The following is an 18,778-nucleotide window of genomic DNA, read 5'->3' on the forward strand; positions in this document are numbered from 1 at the left end:
GTGACAGCTTCGCTGTCAATGTGAAGGTAGTTGTGGCTGCGCGTGCAATAGGCATTGGGCATGAACAGCTGTCGCGTTTTTGCGCTATTCTTGGACTGCCAATACCTATGCATCATAAGACTTTTATTGCAATTGGCAAAAAAGTTCATGCTGCAGCTACCAAAGCTGTGCAAGAAAACCTGGCGAAAGCGCGGATGATAACTAAAGAGAAAGTGGATGGGGCTGATGTTGCTGTCATGTATGATGGCACATGGCAAAAAAGAGGGCACAAGAGCCACAATGGCATCGGCACTGCTGTGTCTGTGGACACTGGTTTGTGCCTAGATTTTGAAGTGCTATCGAATTACTGCCTTGCCTGTAGCCGGCACCAGGACTTGGGTGATGAGGAAGAAATATGGCAAGCATTCCACACACCTGTCTGCGAAAAAAATACAGAGTGCTCCTCTCATGCCATGGAGACTGAGGCAGCTTTGCGCATATGGGGCAGGACATCCTCATACACAACACCATTGCGCTTCACCAAGTTCCTCAGTGATGGGGACAGCAAAGCTTATACCGCTGTCGCTGAGGCCAAGGTATATGGTGAAGCTGTTGTGGACAAGGAGGAGTGCACAAACCATGTGGCCAAGCGTCTAGGCACTGCACTTCGGAAACTGCCAACAAGACTTCCACGAGGGGAAAAGCTGACAGATGGCACAATTCAGAAGCTGCAGAACTATTACCGTATTGCAATCACAAACAACAGAGGTGATATTCTGAAAATGCATCGTGCCATCTGGGCCTCATATTTCCATTCATCATCGAGCAACACAGCAGGCAGCCACCGATACTGTCCAGAAGGGGCGACTTCCTGGTGCAAGCATAGGCGAGCTGAAGCGCTTGGGGAGGCCCCACCCGACCACACACCAATCTTGACCAAGGCTCAAGGATTGGCTGTGCTTCCCATTTACAAGCGGCTCACAGATGAAAAGTTGCTGGTGCGTTGTATCCAAGGGAAGACCCAAAACGCTGCAGAATCTTTGAACAGCAAAATCTGGTTGTTGTGTCCGAAGACTAAGTTTGCCTCCCGGACAACAGTGGAAACTGCAGCTGCTATGGCCGTGTTGTGGTTCAATAAAGGACATTCAAGCTTTGAACACGTGCTAGAGGAGCTTGGTGTAGTCCCACCGGATCAACTGATCACCCTGGGCCAATCCCGCGACCAGAGGAGAATCGAAAGAATGTCTGCGTGTGAAACAGCCGAGGCAAGGGCCCATCGGCGGAACGTGGCAAAGAAAGCGCGCCTTGATGACTCCCTTCTCAAGCGGCGAGAAGGATCCACATATGGAGCAGGACAATTTTAGGTGCTCTAGCTGTGTCCCTTCTATGATATCACCAAGTTTTGTGCAAATCGCACTGTGTAATCATGAGTAAACATATTTACAACTTTCAAATGCATTTTTCTCGATTTCCATTTTGAGGTAATTCTCTCATCTTGTGCACAATCTTTTTTAGGCATAAAATAGTCCTATCTTGATGAAATTTTGCACAGAGCTTAATCAGCCACTCTAGAATACAAGTATCTACTTTAGGTTGCATTATACATCACAGATTTTTTGTTACACAACTTGATACACTGATAGAGAGATGTAAAATATGCATTTAGTACTTTTAATTTTTTTTTTTTAATGTAGCAAATAAATTTTCTGTTTGAGGTACTTTTCTGTATTGTACTGCTCAAGTGCAGCAGAATGAGCCATTTTGCAATTCTGTGTGAAAATTTTTAGTAAGCTTTATTATGTGCACAAAAAACACTATATTTTGATATCAAAGTTGTAGTAACTCCGGAACTACTATAGCTATCAAACAAATAATTGCAGTTATGAAATCAGCACTGCAAGCTTTACTAACACCTAAAATTTCAAGGAGCTGGGTTATGAAATAAAAAAAAACCTTTTTCGAGTAGCATCTCCCCTTAACATGAGGATGAAGCGAGACACCGATGTTGACTTGTACGCTGCGCTCGAAATGCTTTAGGCGGCGTGGATGAGTGTGACGGCGACCACGATCGCAAACTGCTTTCGACACGCCTCATTTGCCACCGCACCAGACGCCAGCGATGAGCCATCAGACGAGCCCACTGTGCCGGACGGTTTTGCCACATCAGACGAAGTCGCTGCATCATGGACGGCACTTCGTGACGCCGGTGTCGTGCCTGACAGAGAGTCGTTTTGAGACTATGTGAGTGCGGACTTCGAAGTGGTGGCAACGGAGCAGCTCCTGGATGACGATATTGAGCGCGCTGTCAGTGATTTTAACGAAACCAGTGACCATGACTCTGTCGACGAACAGGAGACAAACGTGCCGACGGCGTCGGAGGCATTAGACGCGGTGGACGTACTGCGCCGCTACTTCGGCGCTCACGAGGGCGGCGAAGATGGCTTGAACATTGCGGCCGCAGCTGAGCGAGCCATCGTTCGCATCAGGAAGATGCATCAACGTCCAATTACGGACTTCTTTGCAGCCAAGTCTGCATGAAATGCAAGCTGTGTATTTTGAAGTGCATTAAAACAGGTGCATGACTTTTTCCTTTTTATTTGGGAATGCGGTTATTTTGTTGCCCACCACTGTGCGGCGGGATGCTATTTCGCCCGCTATTTTTTAGGGTAAGTACAGTGCATAATATTTGCGGTAAATGCCCGCTACGGCTATAACGAAATATTGGTTAAAACGAGCAAATAGCGGCGGCCCTCCAATTTCGTTATAACGAAGTTTAACTGTATTTTCAAAGGCCGCCGAGTCGGGGATTTCACTTCACTACTTTTAAAATGAAACTACTGTTTACGCGGGTACGGTTTAACGAGGTTTCACTGTATAGTCAACTCTCGTTAATTCAAGCTCGAAGGGACCTGTGAATTTTGTTTCAATTATCAGATGTTTTCAGACCTATGACAGTAGGTGAGGCGACACCACACAGTATGATTAGAACAGAGAACAAGTAAGGTCCACAAATACATTGGCCATTATTAAGGAGGCAGACCCGTCTCTGGGACCGAAAGTGACAAATTCATAAAAAACCTGCATAATCTTGTGCAGTTTGATCAAGATCACTGAATAAATAAAAAAAAATGAATAACACCAGTCTGCCCCCTTAAAGAAATCATGAATTGCCAACTGCTTCTTTGCTACAGGTGTGTGCCTTCAGCACAACACTCTATACCAGTTGAGGAGCATCACTGCTTACCATGCTTCTGCTTTGTTTCAAATATTTGTTTACTAGCAAAACCTTTTTCTTTCAAGGCCTCTGGGGCTTACGTTTCATTTTTAGACTGTTAGAATTATATAGGCCCGCAAGTTTTTAAGTAGTAGTGGGAAAGCAGCAAATATTTCTTGGTATGGAACCCCAAAAAGTATAAACTGACGGAATGATGGGAGTTCGAATGAGCAGGCTTTCAATTACATTGAAAGACTAGAGGACCAACCAAAAAATTGAATTTTGTTTGAATTAACTGAAAGTATGAGTTATCAGTTTGAATGATCGCGAGTCAACTGTAGTTGTGCCGATAGAAACACATGAAAGGTAACCTTTGTGCTACAGAGTATAGTTCCTGATGCCTAACAAACAAACAGTATTTCAAAACAACGATCCTCAACGAGCTAAAGTATACTCTAGTTTCGTACTTAAAAAGACTGTTGTCCTTTTTCGTAGATCAACTGGAGAACACTCGACAGTCTGGGTGCGTACCTCATCATTTTTGTTAAAACATCAGGCAAAAATAATACCTTAAAAACGTCGCATGCATGCAGCACTGCTGCAGGAAGCTGAACCCCTTCTTAAGTTGGTCCTTAGAATATGTTGTTAAGGCTGGTCAGCAGAGTCCATGCATCTTTACAAATACTGTACAGATTTTTTTTTTTTTAAAAGTAGCTGACAGTACACAGCACTACTCTGACTGAACGACAAAAGAAGTTCGTTCCCTCCTTGGTGACACACCACCCTTACAAGAAAGGATATGCTTCGCCTGCAAAACCTAAACACACGAGCTACTATCTGCCCGTGCTTAGAGTAGTGACAGAACAAGTGCAGTGCAATACCTCCCCCATTCTAGCAGACCATGGCGATGTCAAGTTATCACTAGCGGAGGAAAATACGGTGCACTTTCTTTTGTCACCAATACAACTATCGCTACCAAACCAATAACTCTTTTCCCACTTAGCATGCAAGATGTACAGAGGCCACAATGGTGCACGAAATGAACCTACGCGACCTGGAAACAAGTTGGGATCTGCCACGACGTTCTGATAGCTGTGACACTGCATCCGATTCTTTCAACAGCAGGCCACTGCTATTGCTGTTATGGTTTGCTTTTGCACACTGTTCCGACTTGCAGGCAATTTTTGAACACATCTTACAGGCAATTAGATGCACGTAAATTCAATTTCTTAAGCACGATTAATGGTTCACTCACAACTTCTTCAAATAAATCCTTGGCTGTAACTTTTTAAAACTACGAGCATCCCTTGTTAGTGCTCCAAGCTCACTGAAGTGGTCTGTACTCTACTTTTGGGCACAACTAAACATCAGAACCAATATTTTTAGTCTTCTGATCATAAGATGCCTGGATGATACAACAGTGCTGTGTGGTCTGCTGTAAGTTATACAACCGAGGTTTCACTGTATTCACTAGACGAAATTGCCTGAACATAGCTGCAAAGTAGCGCATCCACAGATGGCATTACGCTCCCCCCCCCCCCCCCCCCACAAACAAACAAAGCACTGCCAGAACAAGTGCACCTATTGCGCAACCTGTCCCATGACACTCACCCGGCTGTCACGTGGGGAAGGTGAGCGAGTCCAGCTGCGGCGACGGCTCGATGACCTGAACACAGTAAATAAGTACAACACCATTAGGTCGCGCTGAACGTGCAACAGACTGCGTCACTTTGTCGGCACATGGCATCATTGCGATAAGACTAGACAACTTCAACACATCATAAGCAACCACAAATGGCTTGAGGCAACATGCAGTTAGACAGCGCCCTCACCAATGCCCATAGCAAATTTGGGGGTAGGCATGGATGAATGTTATCATGATCTTACATAAAGTGGCAGCCAGTGCTACCAAGCTGCTTATTAGTCCTCACGATTTCAGTTTGTGCTAACAATTCGAGACTTCGAACACTTTCCCAACTTTAGCATTTACATGGCTACTGCAAAATCCTCTCATTGTGTGTTCCATTGTTTTTCTGCCACCACTCTCAAACTTCCAGTCTTCTGTAAAACTGAGTCTTCTCTCACGGGCTTTGCCGCAGATTCATGCCTGATCATTTAGCGGTAGAGCTTGCAAGTAGTCGCCACAGGAGCATATTGCTGAAAGAATGCCTTGAAGGGCACCTAACCACCTCAGACATTTTAAAACAACGTAAACGTGTGCGTTGAGTTCAGAATGCTGTCACAATCAACCACATCAAACGTAACAGCTCCATAAGCTGCAGGCGCCCCACAAATATCACGAAACAAATCTCCCCTTCTTTCGACCTTTCAGGGGTGTTCAGCCTCTCAGCTTTCGTCTCGACGCCAACATAACATGTCAGCACGTCATCCACAATACAATAAAACCAGTGACACCTGCCACGAAAACACTTGCATTATATTTGAGTGATATGCACGTTACTGACCTTGATCGGGAGCGACGACCGCGGGGGCGGTACGATCTGTGTCCACTTCGGCTCCTGCTGCGGCTGCGACTACGGCTGCGGCTCCTGCTGTTGAAAATATATTAAAGAAAAGGGACAAGAACAGTGATGCTGTAAAACCAAAAAACAACCAAATTGTCTCTACCAACACAATCTTTAAATATTCTCAAGGTTTAACAGTTGATCTTTGTCACACACTAACCACATTACAACAAAGCAGTGACAGAAGTGGCATTTTGATTTTTGGAGCGTATTCCACAGCAGAAAAAATTGCTAGTTTAGAGGAACTATTGACGTTTTTGGAGCAGATGACAAAATATTTCAAATCTCCTGCAGTTTAAAACATCACCCAAGTATCCTGTAAGTAGGAATACTAATCAAACATATTGCACATATACCAATAACTTGAAATATCACAAAACAAATAATTAAGCAGATGAATGGCCAAATAACACCAAGTAAGATGAGATACCTATATTTGAAATGCCAGTACTTCTGGTAGGCATCATACAAAACTGACAAAGCTCAGCACCAAATTACAAAATCAGCTATAGGCCCATGCAACTATTGCCAAAGCAGCAGCTTAGAATCGGTACGAGTACAGTGAAACCTCGTTAAACCGTACCCGCGTAAACAGTAGTTTCGTTTTAGAAGTAGTGAAGTCAAATCGCGACTCGGCGGCCATTGAACATAATGCATTTTGTATCCGCATAAGCCGTACCAGCTTATCGCGTATGTATGGGTTAATAAGTAGTTTTTCCAATTTTCATTGCGCACTCGCCGCGGCATGTCGCCCCCCCCCCCCCCTGGGCGTCCCGACAGAACAGCAAGGCCCAGAGATCGAAACATGCCTCGTTTGTGTTGATGATGATGACAATTGTGTTGCCGAGCGCCATCTCTTAATTTTTTCTGCAACAAGAAGCACTCGGCCGGCTAGGCTTCTGTTGTTGTCCATGCGATGGCACTTTGCGCAAACACGCAAACACTGTGTGCGCTTGCTTTGCTTTCTTTGTTCCTTTGGCGCCGTGCATAGGTGTTCTCTGGTTGATTTGTGCCGTACAGCTCTCGCCTCGTTTTTCACGAGATGTGTATGTGTGCTTGTACTGCTTCGTACTTGCATCATGGTGAAGCTGGGACAAAAGCATCGAGTGCTGAAAATAGAGGAGAAATTGGACATAATTCGTGCTATTGAAAGTGGCACGAAAAAAATCGGCGCTCGTACGCGAAAAGGACCTTCCGTTAACCACGGTGTGTGGAATTCGGAATTCCAGAGAGAAGTTGCTCGGCAGTGCTGCTGCAACTGCGAAAAGTTGCCGGCTACGTGGTTCGGCGTTCTCAGATGTAGAGGCGGCGCTGGTGAAGTGGCTAAAAGCTGCACGGTCAAAAAGTCTGCCTATCAGCGGACCCCTGCTCGTGGAGAAGGTCCTGGTTTTCGCCTCGCAGCTCAACCATGACAACTTCGTGTGCAGTAATGGCTGGCTGGCCAGATTCAAGGCGAGGCACGGCATTACTACGAGGACCGATTCGGGAGAAGGTGCTGCCGCTGACGTGGATGGCGCGGAGCAGTGGCAAAATGGTCAGCTGAAGAACATCTAGGAAGACTACGCACCTGATGACATCTTTAATATGCATAAATCAGTGCGATTCTGCTGCTACCAGACAAAACGCTCGCGTTCAAAGGCAAGACGTCCACCGACGGCAAGCATGCAAAAGACAGAATATATCAGTGGAGTTTTGCGTGAATATGACTGGAACCGACAAAGCTCCGCTCCTCGTGATTAGAAAGTCAGCAAAGCCTAGATGTTTCAAAGGCTTCCGGTTGCCATCAGGGTCATCTATCACAGCAACACCAAAGCATGGATGACGGCAAAACACTTTAAGGAGTACGTGCGTCTCATCGATCGTCGTTTTGTGGCTAAGAACAGAAAAGGTATTATTTTAGACAACGCTTCGGTGTACGTCGCCCTGGACAACCTGACGGCTGTGTAGTTGGCGTTTCTGCCACCAAACACAACAGCGATTGCCCAGCCCTTAGACCAAGGCACCATTCGAGCTGTAAAACAGCTCCACAAAAAGAATCTCTGGCGCAGATGTCTTCTCGCCATTGAATGTGACAAATTATTCTCCATCGACCTGATTGGTGCGATTCACCTGCTCGAATACTCGTGGCGGCAGGTTGAAGCAACGACAGTTCAAAAATTGCTTCAAGCGTGCTGGCTTCAGTGTGTGTGCGGGCGACGCAGATGAAGCCAGTGACACCATTGACCAGACTTCAGACATCGTAGACGAAGCTTGCAAAACTCTGCTGGAGCGGCAGGGCGTTACGGAAGGCATTTCCTTCTCCGACTTCAGAGACTCATACATCTCCGGACATGTCCGACGAAGCCATTGTTGCCTCGCTTGTCAAGTGTCGCCAAATGATAGTGATGAGGACGACACGGAAAGCGACAACACGGGTGATCCAGGTCGGACAGTGGCCGAAGCTGCGTAATGCGTCAGCGTCATGCGGGTATTTGCTGAGAAGAGGGGGCTGGCGGAAAAGCTGGCTCGCAGCATAAGTGAGTTTGAGGCCGCTGTCGTTGCTGCTAGGTTGCCGCGTCGTCAAATGAAGATTACAGACTGTAACGCGAAGTTAATAAATTACTGCACGTTTTTTGTTCTTTCATCGCACTCCATGAAGGTTTCTTTTTTTTTGACAGGTAAGTGAGCGACCTGACGCTATTTCGGTGAAGCAGCACTACCGTTTAGTACGTACTTCTTCCGAGCTCGGGCCAACTACGGTTTAATGAGGTTTCACTGTACTGTACGTTATTTTCATATTTCACCACGGGCAGTCTTGAAATTTTTGTAAGTTAAATGAGCTAGATGAGCTTACTTGAAATGTCAGTTCTTGTGATATACTAAATGATCTCAAAGCTTTTAAAGTGGTAAATATAATCAATCACACATCAAAGTCGTCACAGCAGCAATTGGTAATCATTATGATGCTGAACACGTCTCGCACATTATTAAAAAATAGTCTGCGTGTCAGCTATATATATATCCAGAATGTTAGTACATGTAGCATCGTCAATATGACAGTATACAGCCAGTTCTCGTTTTCTTTTAGGCTTGTGGGATGGTGACGTGATTGAAGTGCACCATTTCCCGTTTCCAAGCTCCATTTTGGAGCACGTTTGGAGCAGTTACTTTCAAAAATCCCAGTTTCAAGCAGCATTTCTTTTTTTGGAGCAGCACTTCCATCTCTGACAAAGTTACATCTAACACAAAAATAAGTTTGGTATATCCATAAATGCACACTATGTTTATTGGAAGATGATTATTCATTTACTTCGTTATATCAAGGTACGTTTTATATAGGTGTGAGTGCATAAGCAGACAAACTGAATATAGTCTTAGTAATTCAGGAGTAGGTGCTAAGAAGTACAAGTGCCCTGAAAACAAGCCTTTCAAAAAAATCGATGTTTTTGGCACTTTTTGGTCATTCAAAGACCCACGTTTCCTTTTAAATCTCGTTGCCTGATAATTTAGACACCATGTCCATGTGTATATAACAAAAAAAAAAAAAAGGAGCAGCAGCATTTTATTATGAATGGAAGGTTCTATTTTTTTTATTGCATCTGGTTTGATTACTAGTGGATAATTCTAGTCAGGCATTTCGACGTCCCTGGGATCATTTCAAAATATCCCACTGATGATGCATATGGTGCTGCACATTTACGTTCATTTTTGTTGATAATTAATATTGATAATGACGTTCTCAAACTTCTTACTCTGATGTAAATTGTTTTTGCCTCAGTGTCCTTTCAGGCCATAATTTATTTGTTGTTGAAACACCCAGTAAGTTAGTTCGTGCGCATTGAATATATCTGACACGTACGTATATAGCTCCGGTGACCAGCCAATTAAAATTCACACATGGCCCGCATGAAAATAAAGCACAATTTATTTGCAGCCTATATTATGATTGCTTAACAAGACAGCAACATCTGTCCAGGCTACTATGTGTTTGTGGATGCTTGAATGGTACAGTGATAGCATCGCTAAAACTTACTAAGTCAGCTCTTGCCCCACACGCATTCACTGGACATGGATAGACCTGATGTACTATAATACAGAAAGAGTATAACAGTAGTAAGTCTGAGCAGTCTTCAAGTGGTATGGTACTACTGTACTTTCCCCAAGGTAAATCCCTATTCCAACAAATATGCACTGAGCCAATGTTCCTTACCGTCCCCCGCCCCCTCCACCGTAGTAGCGGGCTCTCTCGTGGTCCAGCTCTGGGCAGTCGCGGGCCCAGTGGCCAGTCCGACGGCAGCGGTAGCACTCATCAAAGCTCTGATAGCCCATTCGGTCCTATTCACGTCCACAGGGGAAATGCAGTCACAAACAAACATGCCGACCAGAAAAACAAGGCGATGTAACAGTGTTACTGTAAGACCTGTCATAGATCACCACTCCCCTAATATGTGTACACTATAATTTAAATCTTACTTATTTCAGTGCCTTTGTTTTCGTTACAAGCGTAGTAATTAAATGAAAACACTGTGCCCTTGTTCCTAGACACATATATAACAGCGACCTAGAATGAACTGGAATTATTTTTCCCATGGCCTTGATAAAACATCAAATATATTGACACAGTTACAGAGGAAAAATATCTTCAAAACTAGGGGAACATTTTATTTCACTTAAAGCAGGCTGTTCAGTTGATACAGTGTTTCTGTTGGTGTAATAAAAGTATAGCAAACTATGAGCAGCACTTATCCCTTCCTTCACCTTCTATGGTAAGCAAAAAAATGTGGCCAGAGCAGTCGATGTTTCTCCTGGCTGCTCAAACTACAGGGCTCCACAAGGCCTCCGCAACAAATGCCTGTGCAATAGGCACCCCCATTTACGAACGCCAAGTGCTTTCACATCTTCAATTCAATAACAGCGTAAGTAGTGAAGTGTTCCCAGTAATAAGCTGCACAATTCTCCATTACAAATACACGTGTCACTGAGATTTATGAACTGCTCTCTGTGTAAATAGTATTTTTCTAGTTAATTCTGTGCGTTCTAGACAGCCACAAAGCGAAGAAATAAAAAGATTGACTGAAAATTCTCAAAAACATCGCCATCACCTTTTAAACTTGCAATTTAGAAGAAACATACCCGAGGTCTGTCTGGCGTCTGCCTAGATTGCTGCGAACGCACATGAAAAGAAAGGGAACAGCAACCAAAAAATATGATGCAATCTGCATTACGAGAGCAGCAATAAGATGTGTGTTAGTGTATTAATGTAAACGGCGATTCAGCAGGGCTTGTGCTTTTAACATGCTGAATAGCACAAGCTACAACAGCCCGTCAGTAAACACAGCCTATCCAATGACACTTTGTTAATAACACTTACAGGGTTAGCAAACTTTTTTCAGAGAACATAGTGACCCTTTCTTCAAGCGCCCGACACCTGCCCCCCGCATGTCATCAAGGGTTAGTAGCACTTCCTAAAAGTAATCTGTCTTGCTAAGTGCTTTGCATAATTTACCACACTTTGCTGGTTTACAAGTTCTAAAAACTCAATGCACAATAGACTGCTCAGATCTCACCTGACTTCTTACATACGGTTCAGACTAAATGTTTTTTGCACAATGCATGCTAACAATGTGATCTAGAGTTATTTTTGAAGGACAAATTCGCCTGCCAGTTGTAGCATTTCGTATATGTAGAGAACGCAGCAAATCTTAAAACCAACCCGAGCAGAATTGACAGCCCTAAATGTCGCAATTAATCAATGCACATACACACATTAAGTCACTGAAGAGGAAGCCCTTGTGATACGCTATGAATAAATAATTTAGGCTGCCAAGCTAGCTATTCTTCAGAATTAAGCAAATTCGCTTGCCACACACAAAGCCAAGGTCAAATGGCAGCTTTTTATTCGGGCATTGAAGGTGCGATCCCCCATCAAGTGCACTGGCACTGCTAAACAAGGTACAAACTGATATATGGTTTAATAACCAAAAGAGACTCAGCACTGCTAAGACAGCCCAATTTAAACCACCCAGAGTATTTCAACACACTGCTGACATCCATCTCCCATTATGAGTTTCTGGCAAATCCCCTCCATCAAAATGTGACCACACGACTGAACCTATGCCTTTGAGGTTGGCAGCCACACACTGTAAGCGCTACCAACTAACTACTAACTGCCAACTAACAGCTAACTGGTTGAGATTGAGCAGATTCTGATGCTGTTCATGAATTGATACATATTTTTTTCTGTGCAAAGATAAATGTGTTCCCCCAGCCTATTCTGTCTGTTACGATTAACCCAAAACTGATGCTCAGCATAAACCTGTCGCACACCAGCTTTGTACTGTCATCCCATTTTGGAGGATAAGCCGTAAGGTATTCACACCTTGCAGCAAAAAATGCTCAAGAGATTTCTCCAATTCATTAGCATCACAAATAGCTAATGAGGCTGGATGAAAACGCATCCTGTGTATAACGGACGGCTCAGCTGAAGTTGCACCCAGCAAGAAGAGTTCACAGGCGAAGCTTCCCATTTTTTCCGCCACCTTCTTTTTCAAACAGAGGCAGGTCCTCACTCAGGAGCTGCCGGTGCTCGTTGTGTAAAGCTGAACTGTGGGTAGCCTGCCATTGGCCAACAGCAGACACAAATCAGGTGTGGTGGTTGGATTTGATTCGATTCTTCATACAGCTCAACTGAGTTGCGCGCAACACAGTTAAGATATTTCACCAACTCGCCCGGCAGTCCGTGCTCTTGATACAGGTTGCCACCACATCCCAGTGCGGCATTCCATATGTCGACCTAACACTGTCAGCCAAAAGTCGCGCGCATTCAGTCTCAAGAGAGAGCGACCATGTTTCATCACATACGATGACATCCTCGTGCCATCCTCCTTTGGGTAGCTTCCAGCACACTTGCTAAAATGAGTGAGAGGAAGTGCCTAAAGATCAAAAACGGACCCCGGTAACCCCTGTGACTCTTGACAGATCCGAAACATTTTTGCAGCAATAGATACACGATGCACTTAACTGAGGTCATTCGACGATTACTTGGAAAAGTGGTCGATAAGTACTTAAATGTATATAGACTCGTTTCAAACAAATAACAATTATTAGCAGGGTGCTTTGCTTTGTCACAAAGCAGCATAAGTATAAGCATCATTACATCTGCTCTGCACTGATGTTTCTACGAACAAAGCTTATTTTCTTAAATCACGACGCTATATATCTACAAAAATGTAGTTGGCTAAAATTAACTAAATTTGGGAAGTATATTTAAGGACGAGTTCATTTACACCAGCAATGTGATAAAACACTTCTATTTCATACATTTTTCTAAACTACAAAAAAACCCCCCGAAAAACCCTTACCTTTCCAGCCGATGGCCGAAAGGAGGGCCCACGAGCCCACTCCACCACCACGCTCTGGCCCCGGATCTCCCGGCCGTTCTCGTACTTGACTGCGTCCTGCAGTGGGCCCAGCGAGCCCTTTTGGTCAGCGCCACTCGTCTCTCACACACACACCGCAGCAGAAGAAGAGGGCCCAGTCATCATCACTGCTGGGCAGTAAACGCAGTGCTCCCCCCTCCTGCCCCCCCCCCCAGCTGCCACCGAAGAATACCCCCTTTCCCAAGAAATAAAATTTTATGCACACGCTGCATTCAGAAATGCTTAGGCAAACACGCCACAGCAGCACTACAATCAGCCCAAGCAGGGGTGTAAAAACATGTACAAAGTAACGACTAACACCTTCTATAACTCATTCCAGCGCTCCCTACACCAAACGTACGAAGCCGTTTTAGCAAAGCCCCAAAAATATACCACTTGCTTCTAGCCCCACCGGGGGGCCAAGTAATCTTGGCTCTTGAAAGTTGCCATGCATACAGAGAAATGCATCAAGTTCCTCAGCAACAGTACTGTGTGTTTAAATGTTAAAGGTTAATGCATTAAGAGACATTTTGAACTTCTAGGACAGGGCTACTTGGTGAAAGCAATGCGTACATGAAAATTTTGGTCCTAACAACGTAATGTCAAGTGAATTGCTACTGGAGTTATCGACAGTCATTTCCATCTTTCAGTGGTTATAGCAACGTAAAATTTGTGTAAAAAGCCTTCAACAGGCACGAAGAGTTACTATTTTAAGTGCTTCTTTTAAACATACTAGTGGCAAGCATAAAAAAAATGACGCTTTGCAGTGCAGCTTTTACTTACAGCTAATAATATGGCAACGTAGTCATGGCCAACCACTTTACACGCTTTAGCCATTGCTCTATGTACACAGTAGTTGATTGAAGCCAATCAACAAAGGCTGCTACAATGAAGAGAAATCGTACACCTGGTACCAAAATGAGAAATACCTAATTGTAATGGTAAAGCAGGGAACTGAATGACAAAAGTGCTGCGAATGACGAACGGGCAATGCTTCCAGTTTCGATGTCCCTATACCATAACAGATGTATGCATGCATTCAGAGATTCCTGCAAAAAGTACGAAAATACCAGGCAAGTGCAATAGGGACAACAAGGCAAGAAGGTTGCATGAAGGCAGCACTTTACAGAATAGTTCTAGCAGTGAATTCCTCTCATTCCCGCCAGTAATTACGCAAACTGTGCTTGCAACTAAATGACAGACAGTTCATTCTATCTGTACAAAAACTAAGCACTAACTACTTTACTGTATCAGAACCATTTCAACAACCACACTTGCACAAAACACTCGCTTTGGTAATGTCCCTAATTTGAGCAGGGTTGATGTTCAACCATCATTCACTTGAAGGACCTTAAATCTAACAACTCTGCAAAAAAATTTGCCGAGACAACGGGCAAACGAACCACCTTCATTCAGTGAAGTGAAATCGAACACCTTGAACCAAAATGAGGAATTATCTTATTATAATGGTAAAACAGGGAAGGGAATGACAGAAAAGTGCTAAGAATAGTACATGGGTGCAGAAGATGCTATGCACGTGATGTGCACTTCCAGCCAAGCAGAATGAAGTGGGCAAAGAAATAGACTCTTGCAAAAGAGGTAACCAGTCAAAGACAGGACAGAAGCTGACCAACACCCAGAGCTCATGCAGCAAGCCACAGAGCAGGCAATGCGAGAAGCAGCAACTTCGGTGGCAGCTGGAGAATCACCAAGAAAATAAAAAAAACAGAAAAGGCATACGGGAGGGCCCGAAGGGACGCCAGTCACTGCCGGATGTCGAGGGGGGCTACGGATCTGTTGCCATACGCACGCACATGGCGGCGGCTGCTTAATCGCTCATTTTCTCTTTGCAAGCAACGGCTCTCGTCACGAGGTGGGCATACGCGCGAAGGGCAGTCGTGTCATGTCCGCACACAAAGGCAACACACTCTCATCATCATCGTGGCTGCCGCCGGCTGCCCAGAGTCGGTAGCTCTCGGTCGGTAGGGGTCTCACACCGGTCGGTAGGCCGCAGAGCCACCCTTCTCTGTCAGAGCCGGTCGGGCGGTCTGTCCACTGGAATAAGCCAGCGGCTGGAGAAGGCACACACTACTAGCACAGAGCCACATGTGATGAGTGCTTTCTCCCCCATGTGACCATCCTTGGAGGTTTTTTTTCTTTATTCCCTAGTAAACAAAAGGAACAGCTAGTCGCTGTGTGTGCTGCTGCCAAAGTGACTGTTGCTAGGTTGATCACGGTTTGCTGCATGGCCAACATGTTTGATAAATGCTTGCAGCTTACCTAGGCAGCAACAATGAAATGGATTCCCTACTGTAGTAAATGAAGTTTAAAATTTTGAGATATTGCTTTGTAAATTATTCCTTTTATGACTCCACCCTGCCCAGCACTGCTAATGAAAAAAAAAACAAAAAAAAAAAAAACAAGCACCTAAGGTTGCTCCTGCAAGTGCGACAGCTTGCCATTTTATCTGAAGTTTGAACACAAGATGAAGCATGGCGCACAATTTTTTTTTGCACTTCAAACACGGATTTGTTAACTTTAGAAACCCCTCATGAAGAGACACAAAAGAGGAAATACCTGCTGGACTTGCCATACCTTTGGTAGAGCACACCATGCAAAGCATGACTGGCCAGTAATGCTTGACAAGTGACCAGACCTCTCCAAAAGAAATTAAATGTTCCTGTGGAGACATCTCGCCCAATGGCAGCAATTAAAAGTACACATTCGAATTGCTTCTAAAGAAGTTTTTATCTTCGGATTATAAAAAATGGTTTCACCTGCTAGGTGCACGAATGCACACAGCAACAAGGTATGGTGTGCATTAGTATGAAAGTGGGCTGAAAAATCCACGATGCAACCTCAGCCTTTTCTGCAACTGCAGAGCAGCTCCACAGGTGTGTTTTACAGGTGTAAGAGACTCCAGGAAGCCCCCCCACCCCCCCCACCCAACAGCAAAGGAGCAGAAGGGGACCACTTACCTCGGCATCGCGATGGTCTTCGTAATCCACAAAGGCGTATGCCATGCCTGTGCCTGCAACCAGAGAACACAAGCAGCAATTCAAACATCAGTAGGTAAACAGCATTGCTGTCCTGGAATGGTTTTCTTAAAGAAAGAATACATCCATTTGCTTACAGAGATGCACATTCAGTTTTGATGCTTTGACATGCAGCTTTAATACAAATATTAATCGAGGGTTTTATGTCCCAAAACCATGTTGCGATTTTTATAAGACGTCATAGTGGAGGGCACTGGAAATTTTGACAATCTGGTGTTTTTTAACGTACACTGACATCAGACTACACACAGGCCTCTACCACATTGCCTTTATCGAAGTGTGACCATCACCAGCCTAGATGAAACTGTTTCTAACCCATGCTTGATCGATCAGTCAGCAACAATAATAAAATTTTTTCTGGAAAAGCACTGATGAAGACCAGCATATCTGCGAAACCCTGCACCTTATGTTAAATATCAACAAATTCTTGGTGTGTGTGCATATATTGCCACCTAGAGTTGAGCCGGCAAGCCCTAGCGAGCCAAGAAGGGAAAAGAGAACAAAAAAGAATGTGTTGGCGCTTCGTTTAAAGATACACGCTCGTGTCTTTCTGCCCCGCTGTTCCTGTCTTGTCCTCACGGCTCTTGGTGCGTGAAAAACTGGTGAATGTGCTGGGTAATCTATGCACCGTACCCCTCCACATAGCAAGAACTCAAGCGTCGTACCGGTGGTCACTCCTGTGCACCGGGCCAGCAGAAGAATCTCAGGGCAATCCCCCGAGTTTGGACTGCTCATAAACAACATCTCCGACCAGCCCTACTGACACCAACCCAAATGGTACAAACGGCACAACGCCGCTTCATTGCACCTTACACCGCGAACGCCAAATCCCTTTCATGGCACTGCACTTGAGGATGTCGAAGACTGGCTCGTTCATTACGAGTTCGTTGCCGTGCACAACCAGTGGGACGACGCAGACAAACTGCGGCACGTCTATTTTAGTCTTTTGGACGTCGCACGTGTATGGTATAAGAACCGGGCAGGTAATTTTACATCGTGGGAAGACTTCAAACGCCGACTTCTTGGGACATATGCCGGCCCTGACCGACGGCAGAGAGCTGAGCGCAATCTGCAGTCCCGCATACAACTGCCGAATGAAGGGGTTGCGATGTATGTCGAGGACATGACGCATCTTTTCCACCGAGCTGACCTTGGCATGCCAGAAGAAAAGAAAGTACGGTACCTCATGCGCGGGGTGAAAGAACAGCTTTTTGGTGGGCTTGTGCGCAGTCCTCCCAAGACTGCGTCCGAATTTCTCAGAAAAGCCGACACCATCGAAAGCACTCTTAGGCACCGGGCCCCGTCATACGAACGGCACGTCAACGCTTCAACTACGGACTACTTGGGAGCTTTCGGTGGCCAAATGGATTTCTTCCGAGAGCTCATACGTTCAGTCATCCGCGAAGAACTCCAGAACCTGTCAGTGCCCTCGCAGCCCACTATCTCCTCGTTGTCCAGCGTAGTCCGAGATGAAGTCCAGCATGCCTTAAGAGAACCTCCTTTCATGCGGGATTATCAACCACCCAGTGACTTCCCCCACATGTCGTATGCTCAAGCTTTGCGGCAACCTGTTACACCCGCAATCCCGTATCTCACCGTGGCCCCAGCCATGCTACAGACGGTCCAAGCGGCGCCTTATTAGAGCGCACCTCGCCTGATTTCGCGGAAATCAGACGTCTGGCGTGCGCCTAATAGCCACTGTGGCGAAGCTGGGCATCTGTACCGACACTGTTTTTATCGACAACTTGGACTACGCGGATTTTCGACGAACTCACCGCCACCCAGGTTCGGTCAGCGGCCCCCTGAAGTTGAAGAGTATGTGGCTAGCGCGGAACTTCGTTGTCCTTGCACCAGTCACGCTCCCCGTCGCCGCGGCGATTTTCTCTTAATTGCCATACCTATTCGAGCGTGGCGCAGGGTCGGTCACCCAGTCCACGCGGGACTAACCACGCTTTTGTGTCGATTATAGGAAGCTGAATAACGTCAAAAAGAAAGACGTGTACCCGTTGCCTCGAGTGGATGATTCTATTGACAGGCTGAGGCGAGCAAAGTACTTTTCTTCAATCGACCTCTAAAGTGGTTACTGGCAAATTGAAGTTGATGAACGTGACCGCGAAAAAACTGCTTTTGTAACTCCCTACGGTCTGTATGAATTCCGAGTGCTCCCATACGGTCTCTGTTCTGCTCCGGCCACATTCCAACAAATTATGGATACCGCTCTCGCTGACCTCAAGTGGAAAAGTTGCCTCGTCTATCTAGATAATGTCGTCTTTTCAAGAACGTTTGACAAGCACCTTCATCGCATCCGGAGTGTTCTTGAAGTTATACGATCCGCTGACCTTACCCTCAAGCCTGAGAAGTGCAATTTCGGCTACAAAGAACTGAAGTTCATGGGTCACGTGAGGGCTGCAGGCATTCAGCCCAATCCCGAGAAGACTGCCGCTGTGGCCGCTTTTCCAGCTCCGACAGACAAGAAAAGTCTTCGATGATTTCTGGGGCTCTGCACATACTATCGCCGCTTTATCGAAAACTTTTCTAAGATTGTGGAGCCACTCATAAGACTTACGCGTGACGACACCCCATTTCTGTGGACTGACGAGCAAGCGA

The 18,778-nt window shown here is 45.3% G+C and overlaps 1 protein-coding gene across 7 annotated transcripts in view; it reads right to left on the reverse strand.

The window, feature by feature from the left end:
- Positions 1-18,778, reverse strand: part of LOC119170788 (uncharacterized) — a 43,338-nt gene that overhangs the window by 19,342 nt on the left and 5,218 nt on the right. For 2 of the 7 annotated variants that reach the window (XM_037422045.2, XM_037422050.2), the window contains exons 2-7: positions 16,094-16,146; positions 13,059-13,154; positions 10,831-10,860; positions 9,908-10,032; positions 5,659-5,742; positions 4,805-4,859 (exon numbers count right to left, since the gene is read on the reverse strand). In XM_037422045.2, coding sequence (XP_037277942.2) covers positions 4,805-4,859; positions 5,659-5,742; positions 9,908-10,032; positions 10,831-10,860; positions 13,059-13,154; positions 16,094-16,146 — 443 coding nt within the window. Of the gene's footprint in view, positions 1-4,804; positions 4,860-5,658; positions 5,746-9,907; positions 10,033-10,830; positions 10,861-13,058; positions 13,155-16,093; positions 16,147-18,778 lie in introns of all 7 variants that reach the window. The other 5 variants (XM_037422044.2, XM_037422048.2, XM_037422046.2 and 2 more) reach the window with 3 other exon arrangements.

Source organism: Rhipicephalus microplus, chromosome 2, assembly GCF_043290135.1.
Source record: "Rhipicephalus microplus isolate Deutch F79 chromosome 2, USDA_Rmic, whole genome shotgun sequence".
In the NCBI taxonomy this organism is placed as follows: domain Eukaryota; kingdom Metazoa; phylum Arthropoda; class Arachnida; order Ixodida; family Ixodidae; genus Rhipicephalus; species Rhipicephalus microplus.